Source organism: Rhipicephalus microplus, chromosome 7 (assembly GCF_043290135.1).
Source record: "Rhipicephalus microplus isolate Deutch F79 chromosome 7, USDA_Rmic, whole genome shotgun sequence".
NCBI lineage: Eukaryota > Metazoa > Arthropoda > Arachnida > Ixodida > Ixodidae > Rhipicephalus > Rhipicephalus microplus.
Window position 1 is genome coordinate 67,430,416 of NC_134706.1, and position 26,996 is coordinate 67,457,411.

The window sequence follows — 26,996 nt, forward strand, 5'->3', positions numbered from 1 at the left end:
TTGATTCAGTAGAAATATGAGCAGTAATAAAGAAACTACGGAGTCAGGGCATCGACGAACCCTGCATAGACATACTGGAAGAAATCTACAGAAAATCCGCAGCCACCATAGTCCTCCATAAGGAAAGCGACAGAATCCCAATAAAGGAGGTGTAAGGCAGAGAGACACTTTCTGCAATGCTAGGTTTTCAGAGCCCTAGATTGAGAAGAGTTAGCGATAAGCATTAATGGAGAATATCTTTGTAACCTGCCCTTCGCAGTTGACATTGCATTTCTGAGTAACTAAGGGACAAATTGCAACTCATGATTACTGAATTAGACAAGGAGTGCAGAAAGGTAGGTCATAATATTAATCTGCGGGCGGAAAACGGAAGTAATGTACAAACTAGGAAGAGAACAGCGCTTTGAGATATATGTAATAGTGCACTTGAAGTTGAAATAGACTACGTCAACTTAGAACGAGTAATAACCGCGGAGCTGAACCACGAGATTGAAGGAACTAAAACAATAAGAATGGGGTGCAGCACATTCGGCAAGCACTCTCATATCATGACTGGTAGATTGTCACTATCTTTCAAGAGGGAGGTATATAACAGGTGCATCTTGGCTTTACTTAGCTATGGAGAAGAGACCTGGAGATTTACAAAAAAGGTCCCGCTTGAATTAAGGATATCGCAACGAGCGATACAAGAGAAAATTATAGGTGTAACCTTAAGAGACAGGAAGAACGCGGAGTGGGTCAAGGAACAAACCGGAGTTAAGGATATCATAGTCGAAATGAAAGAGAAATAGAAATGAGCGGGCACGTAGCTCATAGGCAGTGTAACTGCTGGTTATTAAGGGTAACTGACTCGATTCCCAGAGAAGCCAAACGCACAAAAGGGAGACAGGAAGTTAGGCGGACCAATGAGATTACAAACTTCGCAGGTATAAGGTGGCAGCGGAAAGCACAAAACCGGGTTGATTAAGCGAATCATTGGAGAGGATTTCACCCTGCAGTCGGCGTAGTCAGGCTGCTGCTGGTGATGATATGAGTATACATGTCAGCATAGGTGGCTACCTATTACCATATAGGGACGTGATATAGCCATATATGGCCAGATGTGTTCGTATATTGGGTCAAATGCAGCTATATATGGCACAGACTTTTTATATAGACAGCCGAACTCAGCCATACATGGTACGACCACATCATATATGATGACCCTTACTTAAGAAGGTTCCCCCATATATGGGATGAACAACGCGTATAAGCCTAATTCTAGACGTTTCTTCAGTGTTATTGTGGCGTTTGGGAGATGCACTTACTCGACGCTGTTGGGCGATCAGGTTCCTTGAGGTTTCAGGATTAAAATTTTGTTGAATTTAAGCAGTTAGAGTCCCGTCTGTCCAGCTTCGACCTGGCTAACCAGCTAGCGCTCATTGACCAGGTCGAATGGGTGGCCAAGGTCAGTCGGGCACTTTGACTACCTCTCTGCATGAATAATTTGCTTTAATGAAGTATTTTATTTTATTCTGTTCTATTCAATGTCCCGCAGAACTGCTCGTTCCGGGTGATTCATTTTTTTAACTGCAGCATTCTTTAGCGAGCCAGGTTGTCGCATGCTGTCGTCGTCTCTTGGTGTAGCGCAGACAAACCTACATATCACAGCCAACTGAAGCATACTGAGCGCGCACTCGAGCCAGGGAAAACTCTTCTATTTTGTTCTTCGAAAGCCTTGATGATGATATGAAGTGCGGTCATTGCTACTGTGGCTATGAAAACACGACAACACATGCCATGTATAAAAATGGAAAGCGGAAGCGAGCGTGGAATATAAAGAAAGAGACAAAGCAAAGGAAAGGGGAAACAGTAGAAAAATCGAAATTAATAAAAATAACGACAAAAAAGTACACAAAACACTGGAAAAGAGAACAAATATAAAGTGACGGGAAAATAAAGATAAAACTTCAGAAAAAGAAAGAAAGGCTGCCCAGCTCTGCGCTTCGTTCGGGCTTTGGAACCAGAAGGACGAAGCTTTTTTTCAAAAATGAACGTCCGTCACGTAGTTTCTGAGAAGCCGAGTTTTCATGTTGCGTATACTTCCACATTCATATGACATTTACGATTCACGTGCCTGACGACCCGTGCGACATACAATTTTAAAAACGCAGAACCCATACATGGTTCTGCTTTTCGGGTGCAAGTTTGTATACTCAGTTGTGCAAAAAGCTGTCACTTTGCCATAGGTCGGCAAACTAACTCATGAGTCGATGCTCAAATTGAGGCGTCAGTATGAGTCCGGGTGAGTCTGCTTGAGAAAAAAAGTTTGGCGAGTCTGATATCCAGTGAGCCCGGTTAAGTCATGCTCTGGTGAGTCTGAGTCCGAGTGAGTTTGGATGGAGATAAATTTCATAACTCAAAGTCCGAGTGAGTCCTGCGAAAAAAGTTTATTGAGTGAGTGTGAGTAGGCTTCATTTATTCTGCCAACCTATGCATTTTACAACTAGACAAACCTGCCTTCAGATTATGTAACAATGCTTTCGCAATACGGTGCGTACGTAAGAAATGAAAATTTATCTAATGTATATACCTTTTAGCAAATTGAGTGTTTAATTCCAGTTCAATTAGAGCAAGTTTTGCCGTCCATTTCTACTATTCGTGAGAGGCCATTCACTGCATGGGCGAAGATGTCATCTTTTTCAACAAGCTGATGCAGTGGAGGAAACATTTCGACAAGAGGACATGTTTTGTCAAGGCCGTTTCTATCTTGAAGAAGACGAGTCTACTTGCCGAAACGTTGGCTTAGGTGCATTCCCAGCACAGAGATCAAGGATTTTTTCATCATTATACATAATTTATTAATATGCGGTGTTATACCGCTAACTTAAAAAAAATGTGAATTCTTTCAGGCATGGGTTAAGTAGTTTAATCAAAAATAATTAGTTACACTGAAAAAACATATAAGCTCGGTGTAACTTCAATTACCACACATGAAATATGCACTAACTCCTTTTCGACGAAGCTCTGACAAGTTCATTACCTATTCTTAAGCCTTAAATTTGATGTATTCATTGTGATGAAGTGGATAATTTCTCATTGTAAAGTAAAAAGAAGTTATGATGTTGAACTGAATACGCTGGATGGTGTCCCTCTTCCAGTGTCATTTGCTTCCCAACTAAACAGAATTCTGTCATCTGGTCTCCTTCAAGTGGACATTACAGGTTTACTGACGCTCCTGCTTGCTTCCTTTGGCAGGCCACAAGCGGACCGAATGCAACACCCGCGAGGAACAAGAGTGTGCCAAAATAGGAAAAGTATGCGAGTTTGTCGACGAAAAGGCAATGTGTGCGGGTAAGATTTCACGCAATCAACTTTGCGGCAGGTTACAAGACAGCGACAAAATGATACTAGTTGATGGCTCTTCGTGGTCTCCTTTTGCACCGATGGCTGAGAAACGAGTATTCACGCCACGCGCTGGGGTGTTGTAACACGTACGTGGTTGGGGGCTTCTTACTTTTCATTATGGTAAAAGCCTGTCAAGTTCGTTAAAGTTTATTTGTTCCTCATATTTTTTACGCCCATCTCATTGCTTTAGCGCCGTGCACTCTGTGCTTTTCCGATGAAGGACGGTCAATTCCTCGCGATTTGTTCACAAATTCTCATCTGCTCCATTTAATTTCGCAGGAACAAAAGCAGCGTAGCCAGAACCTGCATAGGTGAATAATCTTCAAATAAATAATTAATATCTCCCTCATTTCTCTTCGTAGGAAACAAGCGTACGAAATGCAACGAGGAAGAGGAGAAAGTATGCAGCATGATGAAACAGAACTGCGAGTTAGTCGACGGCACAGCACTCTGCATAACAGGCAACTTCTTAATCGTCGTCATCATTGTCTGCGCGTTTCCGTAACCCAAAAAGTTCAGCAGCCAGACTTCCGGCCAACGCCACGTGCGGTAGACGTGACCCGAGTGGAAATGTCACATTTCACGCCATACTGCAGCTGAAATTTCATTAAGAGAGAATGGTTCTGCTAGAGCTTCATAAACAGAGGAGGATGAGAAATAAACTTTATTATTCAGGAAGGGGAGGATAAATGGGGAAAACTAAGTTTGATGGTGGCTAGGTTGGGGCCGAAGGGGCAGAAGCATAGACATCATGCAAAATTACTGCCATCTGTCGGCCGTCGTGTGTGTACGCTCAGCGCAGCGCAGTACCCATAGTCCGCGTGTGTTTACGTATACGTATACATAGATATACACATAGGCGGAATATAGGAGAGGCCTTTGTCCTGCAGTGGAAGGAGTCAGAATGATTATGATGATGATGATGATGATGATGATAATGATGATGCTATAATACGTATCGACGTGAGGCGCGTATTGGCTAATATGCGCCATTCCGACGTATCGTTGTGTCCCTTGCTGCACACAAGAGAAAAACTCGCGATGTCTAAATAAAATAGGTAAGCCGTAAACATTTCTTCCTATTTTTCAAGCTGACAACTTTCTAGAGTGTTCTCCGGCTACTGCTACCGGAAGATGTATTTGCATTCGTCTTTTCGAGCAAATAAGACGTGCAATAGCGTTTGTACTTGTGTTCCCGCAAATCGCTGCATGCCGAATCTAGGAGTTCTTTTTTTTGTTTGCAATATTTTCGCTATCAGCTGTTTAGCAAGTGAAAGCTACTTACATGCTTTACGCAGAAGCCACCATCACGCAACGAGGTTTATCGCGAACTAATTGCGCGTGCTAATCAGTCTTTTGTGTTGCAATCAATTCTATAAATTTTACATTATCGTCCTTCCCTTACGTGGCAGGCAAAAATCGAACCAAGTGCAATAAAGAAGAGACAAGAGTGTGCGAGAAACTTGGAAAAGGATGCGACTTTTCGAAAGGAGCAGCGCTGTGCGTAGGTAAGACTACTTCATTGGAGACGTCCAGAAAGTCGATCGCACTTGTTATGAATTTTAATAACCAAAATATTCTTATAAATGTACAATACGGCCCAAATTTGAAAGGTAGCACCCAGTAAGTATTATACCAGCAACTACAGCTCAGATATAGGAACAGCTTTGTGTGCGCATGTCAGCCTGATTCTTCTTGTTCAATACTCCGGCACCAACTGCAGCCACTATTTTTAGCAGCGACACTGATACGCAAAAAGCACCTGCCGGCCTTCCTCGCCGCAGATTCGAACGTCTGTGATTCGTCGATTATGCGTACAAAGCAATATTACAAACTTGAACATATGTGCAGCAGCAGCGTCCCATGTTGGAACAAGTAAATCATAATGTAGTGCAGCGCAAATGCAGACAACAAACGAGCGAGGGAACGCAGACACCGCGCAGTCTTCCAACTAGAGTTGATTATATTGATTGGGACGCAACTATATATACGCAGGCAAAGCAAAAAAAGATAAAAACCAGGAAGCGAAAACCAAAGGTGAAATCTAGAGAAGTGCCGATAAGTCACACACATGGCACTATACCACAGCCCCAATTTCCATGACTCGCGAAAAACAAAAGCTCTTAAAAAGAAAGGTGGAAGGAAGACACGCTTACGCATGCGTCCCCAGACCGTAGCAGCAAACGTCATCTACTTTTTCATTTATTGCTGAAATGTATGTAGTAATTTATGCCACGCTCTACTCGTGAAGAGTTAACTGCCAAAATAAGTAAAATAGCTCTACAGGGTCAGACTTACGTCCAGCAAATGTAGCAAAAGTCAAAAGCACAACGATCGACGCCAGCACCAAGCAAAACCGCTTGTACGCACTGTTCTTAACAACGGATATGCCGTCAATAGTCGGTAAAAACCTGCGGACTGGAAAGCCAGCTTTTAAACTGCATACCCCGCAATTATTGTGATATTTGGAGGCAGCTCTGTTGGTATTTTCAGACTATCGTGACGATATGCCAACTCTTAATTTCCTGCAATATATGAATGCCTTGAATATAAAGCACTAACTTTTGCTATCCCGCTCTTGCGCAATGTTTTAAATTATAGAAGTTAGCAACTACGGACCGCATTATGGTTTTGAAGAGAAATACTAAACGTTAAAATTGAAAGTTTATACTATTCCGTATGCATTCCCCTGAGACGACTACAAGGAGAAAGTTAGCTTCTTTTGCGTCTGAACCAATTGTACTGTGCGCCGCCGCGGTGGTCTAGAGGCTAAGGTACTCGGCTGCTGACCCGCAGGTCGCGGGATCGAATCCCAGCTGCGGCGGCTGCATTTCCGATGGAGGCGAAAATGTTGTAGGCCCGTGTGCTCAGATTTGGGTGCACGTTAAAGAACCCCAGATGGTCGAAATTTCCGGAGCCCTCCAATACGGCGTCTCTCATAAACATATCGTCGTTTTGGAACGTTAAACCCCACATATCATCATCCCCAATTGTATTGATTCTCCTACGCCTCCCTTCCCCGAAAACCTTACGCACTTTACGAGACGTATCAGTGGCGTCACAGATTTTGGCAGCCTGTGACGTCGTTTACGGTGGCGTCATCACTCGACGATCTCTTTTCGCATCACTCGTGTTGATGCCGAAGGTAAATTTCTGCGTCTTATGAGACATCTAAAGCTTTCGCCTAACCAAACTGTACTATCAGCGTCAAATGAAACCCGAACATCGGCAAAGCCCTTGCGATGGTAAAGTGCGCGCCACCCACTTATCACCATGAACATGCACGTATATTTGCGCACAGCTGCTAAACAAGGTGCACACGTTTGTCAATCAGTGATAACATGGGCGATGCGCACATTACCATCGCAAAGGATTTGCCGATATTCGGGTTTCATTTGACGCTGATAGTACACCTGTCTCCCTGAACGCCACCTTCACTTAGAAGTGTGGCAGCTTGGGCTAGTTGGTATGACATCACGATAGTTATAGCGCGAGAACAAAACGACGACACAGAGACAAGAAGTGACTTTCGTGTTCTTCTCGTCTCTGTGTCGTCGTTTTGTTCTCGCGCTATAACTATCGTCATGCCACCTTCACACTGTGAATAGAATTTGTGAGCCACCGACTAGTGTCAGACATAAATGAAGACCATACACGTCGATTACATATGCGAGTTATTTTAAAACGTTTCGCACTAAGCGAACGTGCTTAGACGCAGGCCACGAATTACGATCGGTAGCCCATAGGGTAGACCTGTTCTATCGGCGTAAATGAAACGCGATGAGCGGCCAACATTTGAAACGGTATCGCCATGGAAATAACCATGGACAAGCGCAGCGCTGACAAACTGCAGAGCTGTGCGCCAGCCAATGGTGATGATTGCACGGCACGCATTGTGCAATTTCTAAAGCCCTAACCACACGTACGCGTCACAACGCGCTAGCGCGTGCCTCTTCATATGGACGGAGAAAGCACGAAACTATACGTGTAGCTGCGCGCCCTCTCCCGTCACAGGGAGTGGGTGCGCATAGGGACGAAGCTCTCACCCCACAGACAAGCTGCAAGGCATACGTGTGGTTAGGGCTTAATGGTGGCCGCTGTTCGCATTTCGCTTAACGCTGATAGTACATACCGCTGCCGAAGTTATTTCCAAAGTCAATTTCTTTGACGCTTGTGTTGCGTTTACATAGTCGTTTAGCGTAATAGCAAGCGCTTTTTACTTAAAAAACATGACTTCGTTTCATGTTTTTGTTGGAGGCCCTGCAGACGAGAAACCCGCAAAGTGCAGTGCTGTGCAAAGTGAAGAGTGCAGTAAGAAAGGAAAATCGTGCAAGCTTGTGGGTGGAAAGGCAGTGTGTCTGGGTGAGAAAAAAAATGAGCTTCAAAGTTTTTATCATCATAAATGCGACTGACAGAATTTAGAGAATCAACTACCTACGGTCACTCGCCTGTGAAAGGCGGTATGACGCGTAAAATCATTTGTAAAGTCGTTCGCTCATTCAGCCACGAAAGCCAGACGAGGTTACTTTCTCAAGGCGGCGAAGTATGTTCTGTCTTTTCAAAAAATGTTCATCTGACAGTTGAATGAAGCTGCATATAAAACACTGTGTACAGTCGTGTAACATGCTATATGAGGGCTTATTAGCATTCAACACTGTTTATGGTAGTTATCAGCAGAGATTATACAAGATTAGTGGTAAATTAATTACATTGCCAACTACTATTCTAGGACCTCTTTTTTTGAAGCTGCACTACACCTCAGACCACAGCTGGCCGAAAGAAATGACAGTACTTAGTGTTAATTTTCCAACTAATGAAATTACTTCGAATTTCACAGAAGTTCTGATTCATGCAGTAAGTCATGTATGCTTTATTTTACCGCACATTAACAACGAAATTACAGAGCTCTTCATTCAACTTCCAACGCTAGCAGTTTGACACTTATGTTACCTTATCGTTTTCGTAATTTTTCTGTGTTTTTTCACGGCCAGCTTTTATGCAATGAGGGAAGCGAAAACATGCTGCATTTGAGGCAAAAGCAAATAAGTCACGAGTAATCTCAATGAAGTTTATTGTTTGAATTGTTTCACTGCAATATTCACGACGGGACGATAATTTAACAGTAATGTCATTGTTGTAATTCAAATAGTGATAACTCTGGTGATTAAAACATCACTTTATGAGAGCAGGAAAGCAATAACAGCCATTCTGTAAACTATTTCAGCCTATTGTGATTTCGCAACGTTCCGGAACACATAGATGCAAATAGCAAATCAAGATGGATAAATCTTCATCATAACGTCATTTGATTCAATCTGGAAATCAGCCCATCAACATTTCACTATATCTGCCCTATAAAAAATGTATCTCGCAGGATCCTTTCAAAGAGTGTAGGCACTTCAAAAAGCAGATGCCCTATGTCCATTCAGGCGCACATATTGAAGACATTTCCTAAGTACCGAATGTTTGAAGACAGTAGTAAAATTATGAAAGAGTTTACTTGATAGCTTCAATAAGTTTGTGAGAGCAAAATGCATTATTGAAAATATTGTTTCGTCGAACATTTCATAAACTTTTTTAGCCTATTGTCACAAATTCGCGACGTACCGAATTTCAGCTCATGGGTCCAAATGAGGCACTTAGAATGAGTAAGTTGTAATCAGAACGTCATGCAAGTCCACCCGGAAATTAACCTGCAACTGTCGGCTCATCAATATAAAAACGTGTTGCACACGCTCCTTCCAACAATTGTAGGCGCTACAAAAGCTTGTGCGGCTATGTCCATTCAGGTGCACACATTAGAATTACCGTCACTTCCGATATTGAATGTTTTAAATACAATAAAATTTCGGACTAGTAAGAACACCGTATTGCGCACGGTCCTTCTGAAGAGTATGGGCGTTTCAAAAAGCTCGTGCGGCTGTGTACATTCAGGTGCACAAGTTTGAAACACCGTCATTCAAATATTTAATGTTTCGCAGACGATCATACTAGCTCACTTGAAAGTTTCAGTATGTTCATAGTCGTTCATGCCGTGCGCCACAAGCCGTTTCATGCTCGTTAACGAACCTAAAGAGTGTATTGTTTGTTGTTCTTCCTCTATTATGGTGCTTTATTACTTGCACTTATACTTATTACTGTATTTTTTTACTTTAGTTATTTTTATTGTTTGTGCATTTTTCCCGTGTTCTGTTTCAAGCATTGGCGCGATGCCTTTTCAGAGGGGGCAATGTAATGCTACCTAAAACATATTTTCAGGCCTACATCACGTTTGTTTTGGCCGAGCGAGCGTGCGTACGGAGGCGGTGAATCTATTGCCACAATCGTCTCCCGTTAAAGGATAAAACGTTCGCGGCAAGTTTTACTTGCTTAGCGTCTTTATTCTGCTTTTGGCGCCAAAAAAAGAGGGGGGGGGGCGCTGGTTTGAGTAATGTATTACGCTTGAAAGTGTTTGGGGATTGAACCATTTCTTATAAGAAAAAGTCAAAGAATGTGCGCTATCGAACGTGTATTCGATCTATAAGAGCAAATTTTGTTGGACCACCAAAGTGACGAAATATTGAAGATAAATCTTATTCATTCTTTATTTTGTTACAAACACACACAAACACACACACTAGCTAGAACTTGCAGAGAAACTGTTCGTATACACATTTGCCGAGTATCTGCCGTTTTGTTTGTACTCTTTCGAGCATCTGTCTTCATAGACCCGTAGTTATTGAGAGTTTGTGCGGCTGCCACTACTATATGTTATTCAGCACGACATCAGGGCGATGACCATTGCAACAGAAAGCAAAATATTTCGTTTCACAAGTATCTCTTGTGACCGACACAAGGATTGGCGCTTCCTCTTTTTCTCTGGCCCCTCTTACGGTGGTGCGAAGTCGCTTATATAACTTAGGGTTTGGGAAAAATGTTGGTACTGGGTCTAGGTTGAACTTTGCAGCCCCCGTGGGCACTTCTACTGCTCTGCCGGTTCTTCTGTCGGTATATTTGGTAGTGGTTCTTAAATATTCTAGCCGGAAGTAGAGCTGTCACCCCTTTAAAAGGCACTTTACCGTAAGTGTCTACACATATCTATATACATTTCAAGAAAACATATTAGGCTAAGGTGATGGCAAAGCTGGCGCAAAATTATAAAACCGCAATATAGTGGTTGGAACACCGGCAAGAAAATACTATGCACTAAACCGATACACTAAGTAATGCAACAGCACTCTTTCCTTTTTCCTACTCAAGTAAACAGACGTAATACAAGAATTCTGCTGCGCTAATCGCCTATAGCCAAATGTTTACCGACCCTGAAGGAAAAACAATTGTTCTTAAAATGTACCGCCACGCGCGTTTATTGCTTCACTGTCAGGCCTAACGCCAACAAGTCCAAAGCAAACACGACACCTTTACTTTAGATCAAGAACGGAACATGCTGGAGATGGTGTCATTGAAACGACTTAGAAATATGTAGTACGGACGCGCGTACCTTCGGGTCACAAAGAAAACGGATTTCGGCGTGACATTGACGAACGACACTCTTCGATTTCGTGCTTCGGTTGCCCTTAGGAAACGAGAACACTCACAACTTCAGTCCCTTTGCTGCGACAATTTGCCACGCAGCATTGCCAAACCGCTCGGATTCGCAGCCGTACAGATTGCGAATATCCAGTGCACAAAGCGCATCGCACATCCACGCTGCAGCTAACGGACACAGAAAAACACGACCCTCCCGAGTCGCCAACAGGCACACCAGCACGCCACGAAAACGTTCGTCAGGTTTGGCAATCCAAGTCTCTCGAGCGACGAGAGCAAGCGTAGATACGTCCGTGCAGCGAAGCACACCAGTCTAAATGAAGTGACGTCAGAACCCGCGGCAAAAACAGTGAGCAGGCCTGAAATTATCTAGGTGGCATTTGGCAACGCCACATTTCTTTATAAGTTGTGTTATCACACCGTTGCACTGTCAGTGATTCTCAGCGAAAACCACGCCTGCAGCGTTCGAGAAGTTTCAGGAATGTAGCAGATTGTTTTGTTAAGATTACGCCCACTTCAAAAACATCGCTGATTATTCTGGAACCTACGTGGCCGCCAGCGATAACGCTAGATTATTCGACGGCACGTGTATAAACGCCGACGTGCTTACGCTGGTCAGTTGCTCGATAGCCGACGACGTTCGTCGTTATCAGTGCCGCTGTGTTACTGTAATCTGACTTTCCGTTTATCGGCCACAAGTTCGGTCTAATAAACATTTTTCATCTGAACATCCAGCCTGCTACCGTCGTGCACGCCACGACCCTGTGACAAATAGCAAGTGGTGAAAAAAGAGAAGCAAGGGTCACGAGTGACGTGAAGGTGCGAATGGAAAGAAGGAAGCGAGGGCACTACTTAAACACTAATGAGTTTTCTTTCCATTCATAAACGACGAGCAGGATTCATGGTTGCAACGCCAGCACGCTCTTGTCCGTGGGCGTCAGCGTCGCCGAAGTGCACGCGTATGACTGCTTCGCACTTACTACGGCTTTCGTGTTGATGGCAGCTGCAGACTTCTTGTTAGCGTTTCACTTTTAAATTAAATAGTTACTCAACTAATCAAGCCCCTCGGGCAGCCGAAAGCAGTCCTATTCGACTGAGCAGACATGATCCACACAACAGTTAAGTTGCGAAATGAGTCGGTTGGTACGATGTCGTAGTGCCTTCATGAAATGAAACACGTGAGCCCATGGCCTGCACTCTGCGGCGGCTGTCTAAAGAGTCATCAAGGAAGAAACCATGTCCGATTTTGGCGTCATCTATAGGCAAATAAGATGGCGAGTCATGGCCGTTGGTCAAGCGCTGCTAGATTAATTATACGCTCCCTCACTACGGGAGGTACAGCCAAAAGCGGGCGTGCTTTCTTTTAGCTATCGGCTTTTGCTGTTGTGGGCAGCAGCAAGAGCCGTGCGCTCGCATGTTGTCTTTCGCAAAGGACGGCAGTGAACATATTTTTGAAGGTTTGAACTAGTCAAAAGACAGTATACACGAGTGGCACACACGACTGGACTGCGTATGTGTTTATTGCATGCCAGTTGTGTGTGCCGCTTTCCTCGTCCGTGTTTTGTCTTTTGGCTGCTTCAAATCCTCATGGCTCAGATACTTGTAGCTCGATCCTATGTGAAGCTGGAGCTAAGCCTGTTTGGCAGGTTCGTATCCCGGCTGCGGCGGCTGCATTTCCGATGGAGGCAGAAATGTTGTAGGCCCGTGTACTCAGATTTGTGTGCACGTTAAAGAACCCCAGGGGGTCGAAATTTCCAGAGCCCTCCACTACGGCGTCGCTCATAATCATATGGTGGTTTTAGGACGTTAAACCCCACAAATCAATCAATTAATAAGCCTGTTTGGCATACCGAATGGCACGCAATCTTGCAACAGATCACTGGCTTATCAACAGACCATTCAATGCATTATTTTTTATTATCATTATTATGGCATTACAAGCCCACTCAAACTGAGAAGGGCACCTTGTAGTCTCACGTTGTCGCTTCAAGATATTTCCGGCCGATTTAGCACGTTTCGAACGCACTGCCGGCGAATGCACCAGAGCGGACGAGCACTACACACCAGTAGAAATCTTGATGCTCTAAAGCTTGATGAATTATGTCCTACTGTCATTTCTTTCTTCTGACGTCGTACGAAATTCTATCCCCGCCACAGCATGTGCATTGTGCAGTCAAAGCAGGCACACACTATGCAAAAATATAATAATATGCATCAAGTACAATACCTCTATACGGCAGAGTTGCTTCATCTTGACAGTGTTCTCAAAACAGCAGACAATAGGGTTTCAAGAACGCAAACAAGACAGGCTCTGTCTTGTTTTTGTGTTCTCTGTAGTCCTTCGTGTCGTTTGAGGAACGCTGCAAACACACTGTAAGTGCTCATCGTCTTTTTATTAAATCCAGAGGCAATTAAATTTTAGACAACATAAAGAGCCTTCAAATGGTATAAAGGAGACTCCGATCGAAATTTGGCGTTTAAAATAACAGTGTATGTGTTAAGAAGAGCCAGAAAAGCGCATACTTTCTAACGGCGCAGAGAAACAGTAGCACCACTACCGGTCCCGATGAGTGAGTATGATGAAGGCATTCTCTATAAAATGCAGATCTCATTGTCATAAATTCCGAGACAAGAAGAGGTAGTCTCCTCACATCTTGAAGACAAGGTGCTCGGCCATAAGTGAAGCGACACCCAGGTGCACGCATTTGTCTAGGTGCTGTTTAGAGGCTCCTCAAATTACGAAATGCAAGTACTGCCACCCCTGCAGCTTCATCATTAAAAATTCAATGAAACACTTCATTAACAAGCTTAAGCAGAGAAACTACATCGCAGTTCGCTAGGAGCCTGAGTACGCCAGTTCTTCCTGACAAAATGTAATAGAGCACGTGTCACTCTACCATGTGGCACTGCTGCCTAGTTTATGACCTTCTTGCAGCGTGCTTGATAGACGCCTGCTGGAAAGCTTGTCGGGAGGCAGAACCCGATAAAAAGGTGCTCAACGTCTCATGCAAGGCATCCGACATGTGCACATGCTCGTACGAAGATGGTAAGGAGATCCAAAGATATAGTAGATTATATGAGAATGCAAAAATAAAAGCCCATTTTATATTTAACTAAGTTGCACCGCACATACGCTATAGTAACTAGGAAGAATTGTACTATAAAAAATTCATATACTATGTTCGAAAACTTCGTGCACAATGGGTATTAACAAATGAAAAACAAAGCGTTGATTTATAGAATTGACAATTTTGCTAACTAATCTTCGCATCAGGAGCATCAGCAAGTGGAATCCATTCCGCTCATAATGAAAACCACCGAAGTCGACCAGGTTGATAGCGCTGTGCCCGTATATTGCACGGTTCCCCCATAATGTTCATGAACTAAGGAGCCCACCCAGACGCCCTGTGCATTCAACTTCAATTTCACAAAACTGCTTACAGGAACTTTACTGTTGCCGCTGTTTCACCCATAGATAACAGGTGTTAGTGAATCCAGCATTTAAAATCATTCATAGTATACTTGGATGCCTTCACCATGCACTTGTCATATCAGTCTGTCAATTAGAGGAGCCAACTTTAGAGTTAAGCACAAATGAAGCTGTCAAGTTGTCGAGGCAAGTTACCCGAGGAACCAGATGTGTAAGGTACTTTAAGCTTGTGGTTGTTGCTTTTTTTGGCAAATAAGATGGCACTCAAGATGCAAGCACTGTTTGTCATTCATAAAGCTAAGTCTAAATAAATCAAATAAATGTTTAATACAAGTCACCTGTTGTAATGTTCTTTGGTGTCTGGCCGCAATATTTCCAAGACTTCTGCCAGGTAAGCTAACGAACAGCTGGGAATATTAAAACGGTAACGAGGTTGCACGAATAAAAGCTGCACAACTGGAAGAATAACTTTCAGTTACTATTGACTATACGTCCCTAATTCGAGTGTAATTTTAGACTGCGAGTCCCCGCTACAAGTAATCAGTCCATGCATCATCGTACTGGCATATGTGGAGAAAAGAAGAGGCAGCAATCCTAATGTCATTTCATCCCGTTTCAGAGTGCGTAGATTTGAAATGTCAGGACTACTGCAAAGTGGCAGTTCCACATGCGGACTTCAAAAAGGCGACCTGCAGGGACAATATGTGCCACTGTGTTGCGCCACCAACGCGCCCGCCAGATACGTACTAACAGCTCCGAGTAATGTGAGGCTCATAATTTACAACCCTCAGTCCTGCCCGATTACTAAAAAAATGCTGCATGCGTAGATCTCCCCTTGGGGAGAACCCGAGTAAGTGCGTCGCAGAGTGGGGGGGGGGGTATCACACGAGTGTTGCACAATTAGGTATGGTTTGGGAATGCTTGTCATTTCGTCCTTATTGTTCTTGTTGAATAAAGGATAACCGCTGCCTCCAACGAGTGGTGGGACGCTGGTGTTAGGTGTTGCCCCACTTCTGATTGAAGGTACTGTTGCTTCCATCAAGCAAACCTTCACGTGAAGCGAAAGCCAAGATGCCCTTGACTGAATTCTGAATGCACGACCCAGTGTACATATAGGGGGTGGTCAGTGAATGGTTGTGAAGTGTGAGAAGTCTGTGTTTTTTTTTCACTAGCAGACGCTCCCTGCATCGGCCTTGCGAGGCGAGAGAGAGGGAGGGGAGCAACAGTTGGCACGCGACATGAGCATGCGCAGTGGGGGTGTGGACTGCACCGCCGGATCCGCGACTTCGTGCGTATTAAGAAATGCACGGCATTTAAAAGCTTAGAAACACTTGAGCTTCACCCTAAAGAGTAGAGTGCACCTCGTACGCATCCGCTCATTCGCTAGACTGGCTTCGCTTATCGCTACACACCTCAATAATATCTGGGCTTTTACACCCCTATACCACAATATGATCATGAGGGTCGCCGTAGTTGAGAGCTCCGGAAATTTTGACCATCTGGTATTTTTAACGCCCCCGGTCAAAAACAGTGTCATTTATCATAAATAACTGACCACATAAACTTCTCAGGGGTTATAGCTAGAGTCCTTGTGCTGGCATGCAAAATATATTGTTTTTTAAGTGGGTATGATGACATAAAACAACATCCGAAGTATTTTTGAAGCACTCGCAGCCTTTGCTGTACCCAGTATGTTGACTAAGAAAACGTGTTAGGTAAGCGGCGCCAACTGGTAATCCAGCTAGTTTCAACTCTGGCATTCAGTTTAATAGACTGGTTACTGCAGGTCAACTGGTTACAGCTGGGGGCCAATTCTGGGAACAGTTGGCCCCATGCAGTTGCAAGTGGTTACAGTAAGCAGCTAATCCTAGTTACAACTCAACTGGCCACCTACAGGGACCACTAGCTACCAGATAAACTAGAAGCAAGTGGTCCCTTTTACATTCTAACTGGAAGGGTGACCTGTTGTTCTGCTTGAATAGCAGGTCGCCCTTCGGTTGAACAACTGAAAAAATAGTCCCACTCTTGCTTTCGGCAGCGTCCTCCGAAGGCGGGGTCACCAGCCACCCGGCTCATGAGCTTAGCCAGGAGAGCGCGCCCTTTGGTACGGGCTTGTGTGCATCCGCCTTTGAGGCCGAAATGTTGCTGACTTCTATTATTGTATGCGACTATAGATGCTAAACTGGCACCATGTCACAGTGACTGGTGCCTGCTCAGCATGTATAAATATTTCACCTAGCAAGAACCAAATCTGTTTACACTTAGCTACTTCTTTCCTTCTAGTAAAGAAACGTGGGTGCACACAAAAGGCTTGCCTGAAGGCCTGCCAGGCTGCAAAACCCAACAAGAAAGTCCTGAAGGCATCGTGCCCCGAGGCCGACATGTGCCGCTGCTCGTACGAAGACGGTGAGAGTAACGATTTGCCCGAAATGCACATGACACATCTCGCTTTGCACTCGCAGTCGTCAATTTGGTTTTTGACTCGATCGATTATGCTCAAAACGTGCTTGCATCGTGTACTTGTATTTTAAACATCTACGGTAAGTGTACGCTATCATGCAGGAGGAATTCACGTGACGTCATCCGCAAGGGGTGCTAGTGCAGAAGTCACCATACTTGTGGTATCACACATGAAAGTCATCGTCGGACCACAACCAAAGTTCTCGGCAGCACATATTTGGTATGCTGATTAAGAAAACGTGTTAGGTGAAGCGGTGCCAAACATCCGGCTGTAATATGCCGCATTGCTGACGAACTAGGGCAATGGCGGCACACTCACTGGCACCTCCTGGCGGGAGGAGCTTAGTGAATACCTTCGAAGTGTCTAGACTGAGCCGTCGCCTCTACACTAGTCGTTTCTGCCGCGATCTCAAACACTGTGTCCTAGTCATTGATTTCTGTACAAACGTTTCTAAGGAACCGTGATGTTGAAATTGTTTTTGAACAATGGTAATGATGGTCCTGGTGTCTAATCTTCATTGTTTAAAAACCTTCGACGTCATTTGTTAGGCTCATCTTCTGCATTTCCAAGCACTCATTGTTTTCCAACACAGCGCTGCAAGGACTGAGTCACTAAAAACAAATGTAACAATTTCAATTTGCCACATTTAGGGCACAAATTGCAGAAAAAGGAAAGTTGCTTGATAAAAAAAGTTCAACGCTGAAATATTCCATCTACTAACTACCACAATTCTTAGTCCTCCTGCTGCAGTAAACGTCTGCAAGAAATCGCTACTAGTTGACAACTGTCTATATATATATATATATATATATATATATATATATATATATATATATATATATATATATATATATATATATATATATATATATATATATTGTGAAGAAGAAGATGTGCCTGCAGCGAGCAGCATCGCCAACGCCCGGCTCTCTCGGCTCGTGCTTCGGTTCGTTGCTGTGCCGATCGCTGGACGGTTCATCACGCTGTCTCGTCGCTGCCTTTAACGGCTAATAAACCTCTTCACATTTGGTGGAGGTGCTGTTAATCCCCGTTGCTACACCCTGGAGCTGCGAAGCCGCACGCTACCACCTGTCATGACTACCAACGCCACTACATCGACGCCTTCGCTCCAGTTCAACTACCCTGGCCATCCCAGGCTACGGGAGCCGAAGGTCTTCAGCGGTGCGGATGGGACCGACGTAGAAGACTGGCTCGAGCACTACGAACTGGTGAGCGCCAACAATAAGTGGGATGAAGCCGACAAGCTGGGCCACGTGATATTTTATCTCACTGGCGTCGCCGAATTGTGGTTTAATAACCACAAACACAACATCCCCACATGGAGCGTCTTCAAGACGTCATGTGCTGAAGTGTTCGGTCGGCCGGTTGTCCGCAAGCAGAGGGCAGAACAGCGCTTGCGCGTCCGCTCTCAGCAGACTGGCGAGACCTTTACCAGCTATATTGAGGACGTCGTCGACCTTTGCCGACGTGTGAATGACACCATGCCCGAATCTGACAAGGTTAAAAACATCCTGAAGGGCATCGACGACGGCGCATTTCATATGCTCTTGGCAAGGAATCCGAGCACAGTTTCCGAAGTCGTCAGCTTGTGTCAGAGCTACGACGAGTTGAACAAGCAACGCACTCTGACTCGGCAGCCTCAGCATGGTGGTCAGTCACTGTGCAGTTTCGACACCCTGCCGGACAATTCACCGCTGCTTCAGCAAGTTCGAGCCTTCGTCCGTGAGGAAGTCGCCCGCCAACTTTCCCTAGTGCCCTTCACTCACGAGACCACCACCCGTCTACCTGCCCCGCTTCGCACTGCTATTTCGGAAGAGGTTGCCCAAGCTGTTCCTGTTGCGCACCACGAGCCGCCTCTATCCAGCCTTGCCCACTGCCAGAGTGCCGCGCAGCTGGTAGGCCCTCCTGTCGCCTATCCGCCAGCCGTGCAGCCTGTGGCCGCGCCCCTAACGTATGCAGCGCAGCCTGTGGCTCCTCCTGTCGCCTGCTCGCAAGTGATGCAGCCTGTAGCAGCGCCGTTCACATATGCAGACGCTGTGCGTAGGCTTCCGCAACCACCCTATACCTCGCGCCCACAGCCCGCACACCCGGCTGCTTATACTGCACCTTGCTTATACCTCCACCAGTAGCCAATTCTTGGAGGACGCGCGATAACCGACCGATATGCTACGCCTGCTTTACTCCCGGACACGTTGCCCGCTACTGCCGCCGTCGACCTCAGACGTTCGGCGACTATGTCCGATCGTCGCAACCCGGCAGCCAACCCTTCGCGCAATACGGGCCGGTCTCGTCCCCTCGCTATGCCCCTCCTAACGACCCCGACTTCGTGACGCCGCGCGCACCCTCTCCTCGTCGGCGATCGCCCTCCCCAATGCGTCGCCGGCCCAGACCTTCTGACCAGGAAAACTAAGCAACGCAGTTCAAGAGGCAAGAACTGCGCCGTTTTCGAACTGTCTAAGCCCTCGCTCCTCTCCTGCTAACGTGGTCGCAGTAACTGTTGAAGGTTATCGTACTTTCGCCCTTGTCGACACTGGCGCCGCTGTTTCTGTTATTGCCGCTAATCTCTGCCGTTTATTACGCAAAATAACGACGCCGCTTTCGGGACTGTCGCTTCACACCGCAAGCGCACAACAAGTAACGCCTCTCGCAGCCTGCACTGCAAGAGTCTCCATAGAAGGCATTCTTTACATCGTGGAGTTTATTGTTCTTCCTGTCTGTTCGCATGACGTCATCCTCGGGTGGGACTTCCTATCCCGCCATAATGCCGTCATAGACTGCGCACGCGCCGAAGTTGAGTTTTCACCCTTGTGTGATGTCCCATTACTGGACGCTTCTCATCAGCCGCCGAAGTTGCTCGTTCATGAAGATACCAATATTCCGCCTGGAAATTTCGCCCTTGTTCCCGTTTCATGCAACGCCTACACTGACGCTACAGTTCTTTTTATGCCTTCCGATATCTTCAAAAGTCGTCGAGCTTTGCCGCTGCCTTTCGCAACAATTGATCTTGCCGCCGGAAGAAGCAACATGTTCGTAAGCAATCCGCTTTCCACACCTGTCACATTGCTTGCGGGGGAATGTCTCGGCCACGTGCAGGATCTCGACCCTTCGTTTTTGTTTGATGTCCCGGACGACTACTGCGACCACCCCAAAGCACTGTCGGCACTCGGGGAGTCGTCCGATGATACGTTTTCCAGCGCCATCGCCGACACTCTCACTCCCACCGAACATGCCGACCTGCTGAATCTTCTGCATGAGTTCAGGAGTTCGTTCGATGTGTCGCAACCTCAACTGGGCCGCACATCACAAGTCAAACATCATGTTGACACCGGCCTACACCAGCCACTGTGTCAAAGACCATACCGTGTCTCCGCTGAAGAGCGCCGCGTCATCAACGATCAAGTTGAAGATATGCTTCGTAGAGACGTCATTCGACCATCCCACAGTCCCTGGGCGTGTCCCGTCGTCCTGGTGCGTAAGAAAGACGGATCTATCCGATTTTGCGTGGACTATCGTCATTTGAATAAGATAACCCGCAAGGACGTCTATCCTTTGCCGCGCATTGATGACGCCATTGACACCCTTCACGGAGCGGAATTTTTCTCGTCACTAGATTTGCGGTCTGGCTACTGCCAGGTCCCAATGGCAGAAGCCGATTGCCAAAAAACGGCATTTATTACACCAGACGGACTATATGAATTTAACGTCATGCCCTTTGGGCTTTGTAACGCGCCTGCCACGTTTGAACGTCTTATGGATAATACGCTACGTGGCCTCAAATGGAATATGTGCCTCTGTTACCTCGACGATGTCGTGGTTTTCTCCCACGACTTTCCTACGCACGTCCTTCGCCTCAGGCACGTTTTGAGCTGTCTGACCAACGCTGGTCTGCAGCTTAACCTGAAAAAATGCCGCTTCGCTGCACGCGAGCTCGTCATCCTAGGTCACATCGTGTCCAAGCACGGCGTATTACCAGACCCAGCAAAACTTCGAGCAGTCGCAGAATTTCCCAAGCCGACGACCATGAAAGAACTTCGCAGCTTTGTAGGCCTATGCTCCTATTTCCGGCGCTTTGTTCGAAATTTTGCATCTATCATGTCACCGTTAACCCAGCTTCTTCGCGGTGACGTGAACCTCACCTCCTGGTCCCCTGCATGTGACGTTGCCTTCACTACTCTGCGCCGTCTGCTCACTTCCCCACCTATTCTTCGCCACTTCGACCCGACGGCTCCTACCGAAGTGCACACCGACGCCAGCGGCGTCGGGCTAGGCGCGGTCCTCGCTCAACGAAAGCCCGGCTATTCAGAATACGTTGTAGCCTACGCTAGCCGCACTCTGACGAAAGCCGAAACTAATTACAGCGTGACAGAAAAAGAGTGTTTGGCTCTGGTGTGGGCGCTTGCAAAGTTCCGGCCGTACTTATACGGCCGCCCGTTCGATCTAGTAACTGATCACCACGCGCTTTGCTGGCTCTCCACGTTGAAAGACCCTTCTGGCCGCCTTGCGCGATGGGCACTCCGCATCCAGGAGTACGACATTCGCGTCGTATACTGCTGCGGACGCAAACACTCTGACGCTGATGCCCTGTCTCGCTCACCTTTACCACCAGATCAGACGTGCGGAAACACTTGCCTCCAGACCTTGTCATCGCTAAATCTCGACTCGATTGCCACCGAACAACGTCGTGACCCGTGGATCGCCTCTCTTATCGAATATTTATCTGGCACGCCCAACCTTCCAGTATCTCGATCCCTCCGACGTCAAGCTTTCCATTTCGCCATCCGCGATCAACTTCTTCATCGACGCAACTACGCTCCCGATGGCCGCCGGTGGTTGCTGGTCATTCCACGCACTTTACGATCGCAAGTATGCGCCTCCCTTCACGACGATCCACAATGTGGCCACGCCGGAGTGTTCAAAACATATGAACGCCTTCGCCATCGCTATTACTGGCGCGGCATGTACAATTTTGTACGTAAATTTGTGCAGTGCTGTCCTGACTGCCAGCGACGTAAATCAACACTGCCACGTGCGACTGGCGCATTGCAGCCACTTCCATGCCCTGCCAAGCCATTTGATCGCGTCGGCGTTGATCTCTACGGTCCCCTTCCATTGACACCAGACGATAATCGGTGGATTATAGTGGCGGTTGACCACATGACACGCTACGCCGAAACAGCCGCTTTGCCGAGCGCTACAGCTCAGGATGTCGCCTCTTTCATTTTGCAACGCTTTATCCTTCGACATGGTGCACCTCGAGAGCTCCTTAGTGACAGAGGCCGCGCTTTCCTTTCCGAGGTCGTCGAAACTCTGCTTTCGGAATGCCACGTCATTCATCGGAAAACGACAGCATACCACCCGCAGACTAACGGACTAACGGAACGGTTCAACCGCACGCTAGGTGATTTGCTCTCAATGTACGTGGCATCTGATCATAGCAACTGGGACCGTGTTCTCCCATGCGTCACGTTCGCATATAACACCGCAATGCAAACCACCACGGGATTCTCACCTTTCTTTCTTCTTTACGGACGTGAGCCTTCCCATACAATTGATACCATACTTCCTTACCGTCCTGATGCTTCCGAGTGTCCACCTATCTCCGATGCTGCTAGACAAGCCGAAGAGTGCCGCCAGCTCGCCCGTGCGTTCACCTCGGAAGAGCAACAACGCCAGAAAGAAACCCGTAGCACCTCTCTTCCGGATCCCAGCTACGCCCCAGGGTCTCTTGTGTGGCTTGCCATCCCATACCAAACACCGGGACTCTCCTCGAAACTTGTCCCCCGGTACGAGGGGCCTTACACCGTTTTGGAGAAAACCTCTCCGGTTAATTTCCTAATTGAACCAGTTTCCCGATCGGACGACATGCGCCGGCGTGCACGTGAGATCGTGCATGTTTCCCGACTGAAACCGTACCATGAGCCTTTGCCTGAAACTTCTTAAGTCGCCAGGATGGCTCCTTTTTTCAGCGGGGGCGATTGTGAAGAAGAAGATGTGCCTGCAGCGAGCAGCATCGCCAACGCCCGGCTCTCTCGGCTCGTGCTTCGGTTCATTGCTGTGCCGATCGCTGGACGGTTCATCACGCTGTCTCGTCGCTGCCTTTAACGGCTAATAAATCTCTTCACAATATATATATATATATATATATATATATATATATATATATATATATATATATATATATATATATATATATATATATATATATATAATATATCAAAATTTCACTTGTGATAAATGTATTTTTTCAATGAATATCAATTGTAAAATAGAACAAAACGCCAAGAAACCGAATTCTTGCGGCGAGTCATGACAACAATGAAAATGCCTCCTCGTATAACTTCAAAGTTCACACTGGTGCAAAGTCATTAGGTCACCCTTTTTTAACTGACCTTGGCCATCATGTAACTTCTCTGTTAATAATCCTAAATGGTCCTAAATAAAGAGAATATTCAGTGAAATGGTGCACAAATGTTGGTACAAACTACACCTTCATATTTTCGGGTTTTTCAGACTGCACAGAAGACATATGCCGTGAGTACTGTAAAAAAGCACTGCCGAATGGAAAGCTTAAAACTTCCATGTGCATAAACAACTACTGTTACTGCAATAAAACAGAAGGTACGTATTTAAGCTGCCTGCACAAGACAACCTTCCAAATTACCAATCCTAACACATGAAGGTTCTTCAGACTTTGTCACTGTCGCTTGTCTATTTACAAGAACATTGTCATTTATCATAAATATCTGACCCCATAAACTTCTCAGGGGTTATAGCTAGAGACCTTGTGCTGACATGCAAAATATATTGTTTTTAAGTGGGTATGATGACATAAAATCAACATCAAAGTTATTTTTGAAGAACTGACGGCCTTTGCTCTACCCGAAAAGAAATTCGTGAAGTGTCTACAACTTGAACAGTGTTATGTAAAAGTGTTACCAACACAGGCCACTGTGAACATGCTCACTTTAAAAAGAATGATGCAAGTCATATAATGTGCGGCAAAAAGTTTCGCAGTTTAGCAGCTGCATACAAACGGAAACACAACCTACAGTTTGTTTTGTTTTGCATGGCGGTAAACATTCGGGAACGTGAACGAAGAAAAAAATTTAATCGCAAAGTAACGTGAAACACATTTAACGCTGACATTTCGGAATCAGCCCGGTTATTTCCTCACAGGGAAACGTGGCTCTGTTTCAGGAGTGTCTCGTAGCGATTTGCGCAGTGGTTACAGACCCAACACTTTGATGTGTAGCTAAACATTTCTTTCCTAAATATATTTTGTTGTTCAGCATCTGCAATCCTATAAAGAACATATTTATACAGTGTAATCGGTATTTTGAACATCTGTATATTGCAAAAAAACTGTGGAAAACAATAAGTCTTGGAAATCAAACACAAAATGCACATCAAAAAAGTTGTGCCATTCGGGTAATTTAGTATTATTATTACCAATAGTGAATTTTACAAAATCTTGTCAGTAGTTGAAATCATTTTTTACGTGACAGTAACAGCATGATAGCATATGTTTATTGGAGGGACAACTATTCAACAAAAAGCGCCATTTCTCATGTAATAAAAAAAACTTGCACTTATGTCTCAATGGCGAAAAATCACGAAAACGTGCACTTTTGTGACGTGTGCGTGACTCCGAAAAAAATTATTATAATGTTGTTTTTAACACCGACATTACCAAAAGAATCAATCTGTTTTCTTCCTGAGAAAAGGTCTGGTGTCTGTACATCGTATAAAGCATAGTACACATCCAGACAATTGCCAGCAATAAACACTTTTGTCATTAGGTGCGAGTGTGTAAACAATAAAAGCTTACTGTCTTTGTCTAAGATGTAATGCGCAATCTTAGCATGATTTCGGACATTTATTCATAGCAATTTCCAGCTTTTAGCTGATAAATCGTTGAATTCATTGGACGACAGTGGGACTGCCCAGATGTACTCAATTATCTCTGACTCCTCATATGTACTTTGTTAATTATAAGGTGCGAAAACCTCTTTTTGCAGCGCTCGGTTATTATTAAATGACTGCTCAGTATCTTTATGTCTGTAGTTTTCAATTATTAATCTTCCTCTAACCACTTCCAGTGTTTCGAATGTTTCAAAATAAATGGTTTCACGTGCCAGAACCCTGACAGGATCGTTAGGCACTCCATATTTGACGACAATAGATTAGTCCTTTCCATTTGGCGTTTTTCAAAATGCACATATATCCTAGTACGTGGGCATTTTTTCATCGAACTCCAATTGAACGAGTGACCAAAAATTGAATCTGCATCATCATCATTATCATCACCATCGTCATCATCATCATCATCAGCCTGACTACGTCCACTGCAGAACAAAGGCCCCTCCCATGTTCCGCCAGTTGACCTGGTCCTGTGCTTGCTGCTACCAATTTATTCCCGCAAACTTCTTAATCTCATCTGCCCACCTAAACTTCTGTCTCCCCCTAACCCGCTTTCCTTCTCTGGGAATTCATTCAGTTACGCTTAACGACCAGCGGTTATCCTGTATACGCGCTACATGCCCAGCCCATGTCCATTTCTTCTTCTTGATGTCAGCTATGATATCCTTAACCCCCGTTTGTTCCCTAATCCACTCTGCTCTCTTCTTGTCTCTTAAGGTTACACCTACCATTTCTCTTTCCATTGCTCGCTGCGTCGTCCTCAATTTAAGCTGAACCCTCTTTGTAAGTTTCCAGGGTTCTGCTCCGTAGCTAACTACCGGCAAAATACAGCTGTTATATACCTTTCTCTTGAGAGAAAGTGGCAATCTACCTGTCATAATTTGAGAGTGCTTGCCAAATGTGCTCCAGCCCATTCTTATTCTTCTAGTTCCTTCAATCTCGTGGTTCGGCTCCGCGGTTATTACCTGCCCTAAGTAGACAGTCTTTTACAACTTGAAGTGCACTATTACCTATCTCGAAGCACTGCTCTTTTCCGAGGGGTTTGTACATTATTTTCGTTTTCTGCAGATTCATTTTATGACCTACCTTTCTGCTCTCCTTGTCTAACTCCGTAATCATGAGTTGCAATTTGTCCCCTGAGTTACTCAGCAATGCAATGTCATCGGCGAAGCGCAGGTTACTAAGGTACTCTACATTAACTCTTATCCCTAACTGTTCCCTTTCTAGGCTTCTGAAAACCTCCTGTAAGCACGCGGTAAATAGCATTGGGGAGATTGCGTCCCCCTGCCTAACACCGTTCTTGATTGGTATTCTGTTGCTTTCTTTATGAAGCACTATAGTAGCAGTTGATCCCCTGTAGATTTCTTCCAGGATGTTTATATATACTTCATCGGCACCCTGATTCCGCTGTGTCTGCATGACGGCTGATATTTCTACTGAATCAAATGCCTTCTCTTAATCTATGAAGGCTATGTATAGTGGTTGCTTATATTCTGAGCATTTCTCTATTACCTGATAGATAGTATGAATGTGGTCGAATGTTGAGTAGCCTGTTCGAAATCCTGCTTGTTCTTTTGGTTGATTGAATTCTAATGTTTTCTTTACTCTGTTAGCAATTACTTTTCTAAATAGCTTGTATACTACAGAGAGCAAGCTAATCGGCCTGTTACACCTTTGTGATTTAACTACCATGGCAGGTGTTTCTATATTTGTTTAATATGCTCACGACTAAACTTTTTTGTTTCGTATGCTCATAATAAACTATTTCTCTTTATGCAAGCAGAAAGCATGAAGAGGTCCGAAATGGGTGAGCTATATTATTTTCGCCTTTTTTGTATTCAAGCTGGACGGGTGAACATGCTGCTACATTCACAATATTGCTCAAACGATACAGTTAGGAAGCACGGCTTTTACTCATGTAAACATTGCACAGAAAAAAAGTCGTGAATGAGCCAAGGTTATTACCAGAATATTCAGAATGGAATGGAATGAAAAAACTTTATTTCAGTCCTGCAGGACGCGCTTAGCGCGTAGCGGGCGTCTCCCACGTAGGGACCGACAGGGAGTACCTGGCGGCCGCTTCGTGGGCCTGCTGGACGGCCCATTGCTGGTCGGCGAGAAGTGAGCTCCTGAGGGACCTCTCCCACTTACTCGCTGGAGGTAGAGTCGGGAGGAGTTGTTCTACACTCCCAGAGCATGTGTTCGAGTGTCGCTGTGTGTCCACATGATGGGCATGTGTGGCTGGGGTAT

At 45.4% G+C, this 26,996-nt stretch overlaps 1 protein-coding gene across 1 annotated transcript in view; it reads left to right on the top strand.

Annotated features, from left to right (window-relative positions):
* The first annotated feature begins 4,813 nt into the window (after nt 1-4,813).
* The window catches only part of LOC119185990 (uncharacterized), a 33,889-nt gene continuing 11,706 nt past the window's right edge, over nt 4,814-26,996 (top strand). The window contains exons 1-4 of the mRNA XM_075869235.1: nt 4,814-4,895; nt 16,628-16,750; nt 23,337-23,444; nt 26,530-26,553. Coding sequence (XP_075725350.1) covers nt 16,726-16,750; nt 23,337-23,444; nt 26,530-26,553 — 157 coding nt within the window. The 5' untranslated portion in view covers nt 4,814-4,895; nt 16,628-16,725. The remainder of the gene's footprint in view (nt 4,896-16,627; nt 16,751-23,336; nt 23,445-26,529; nt 26,554-26,996) is intronic.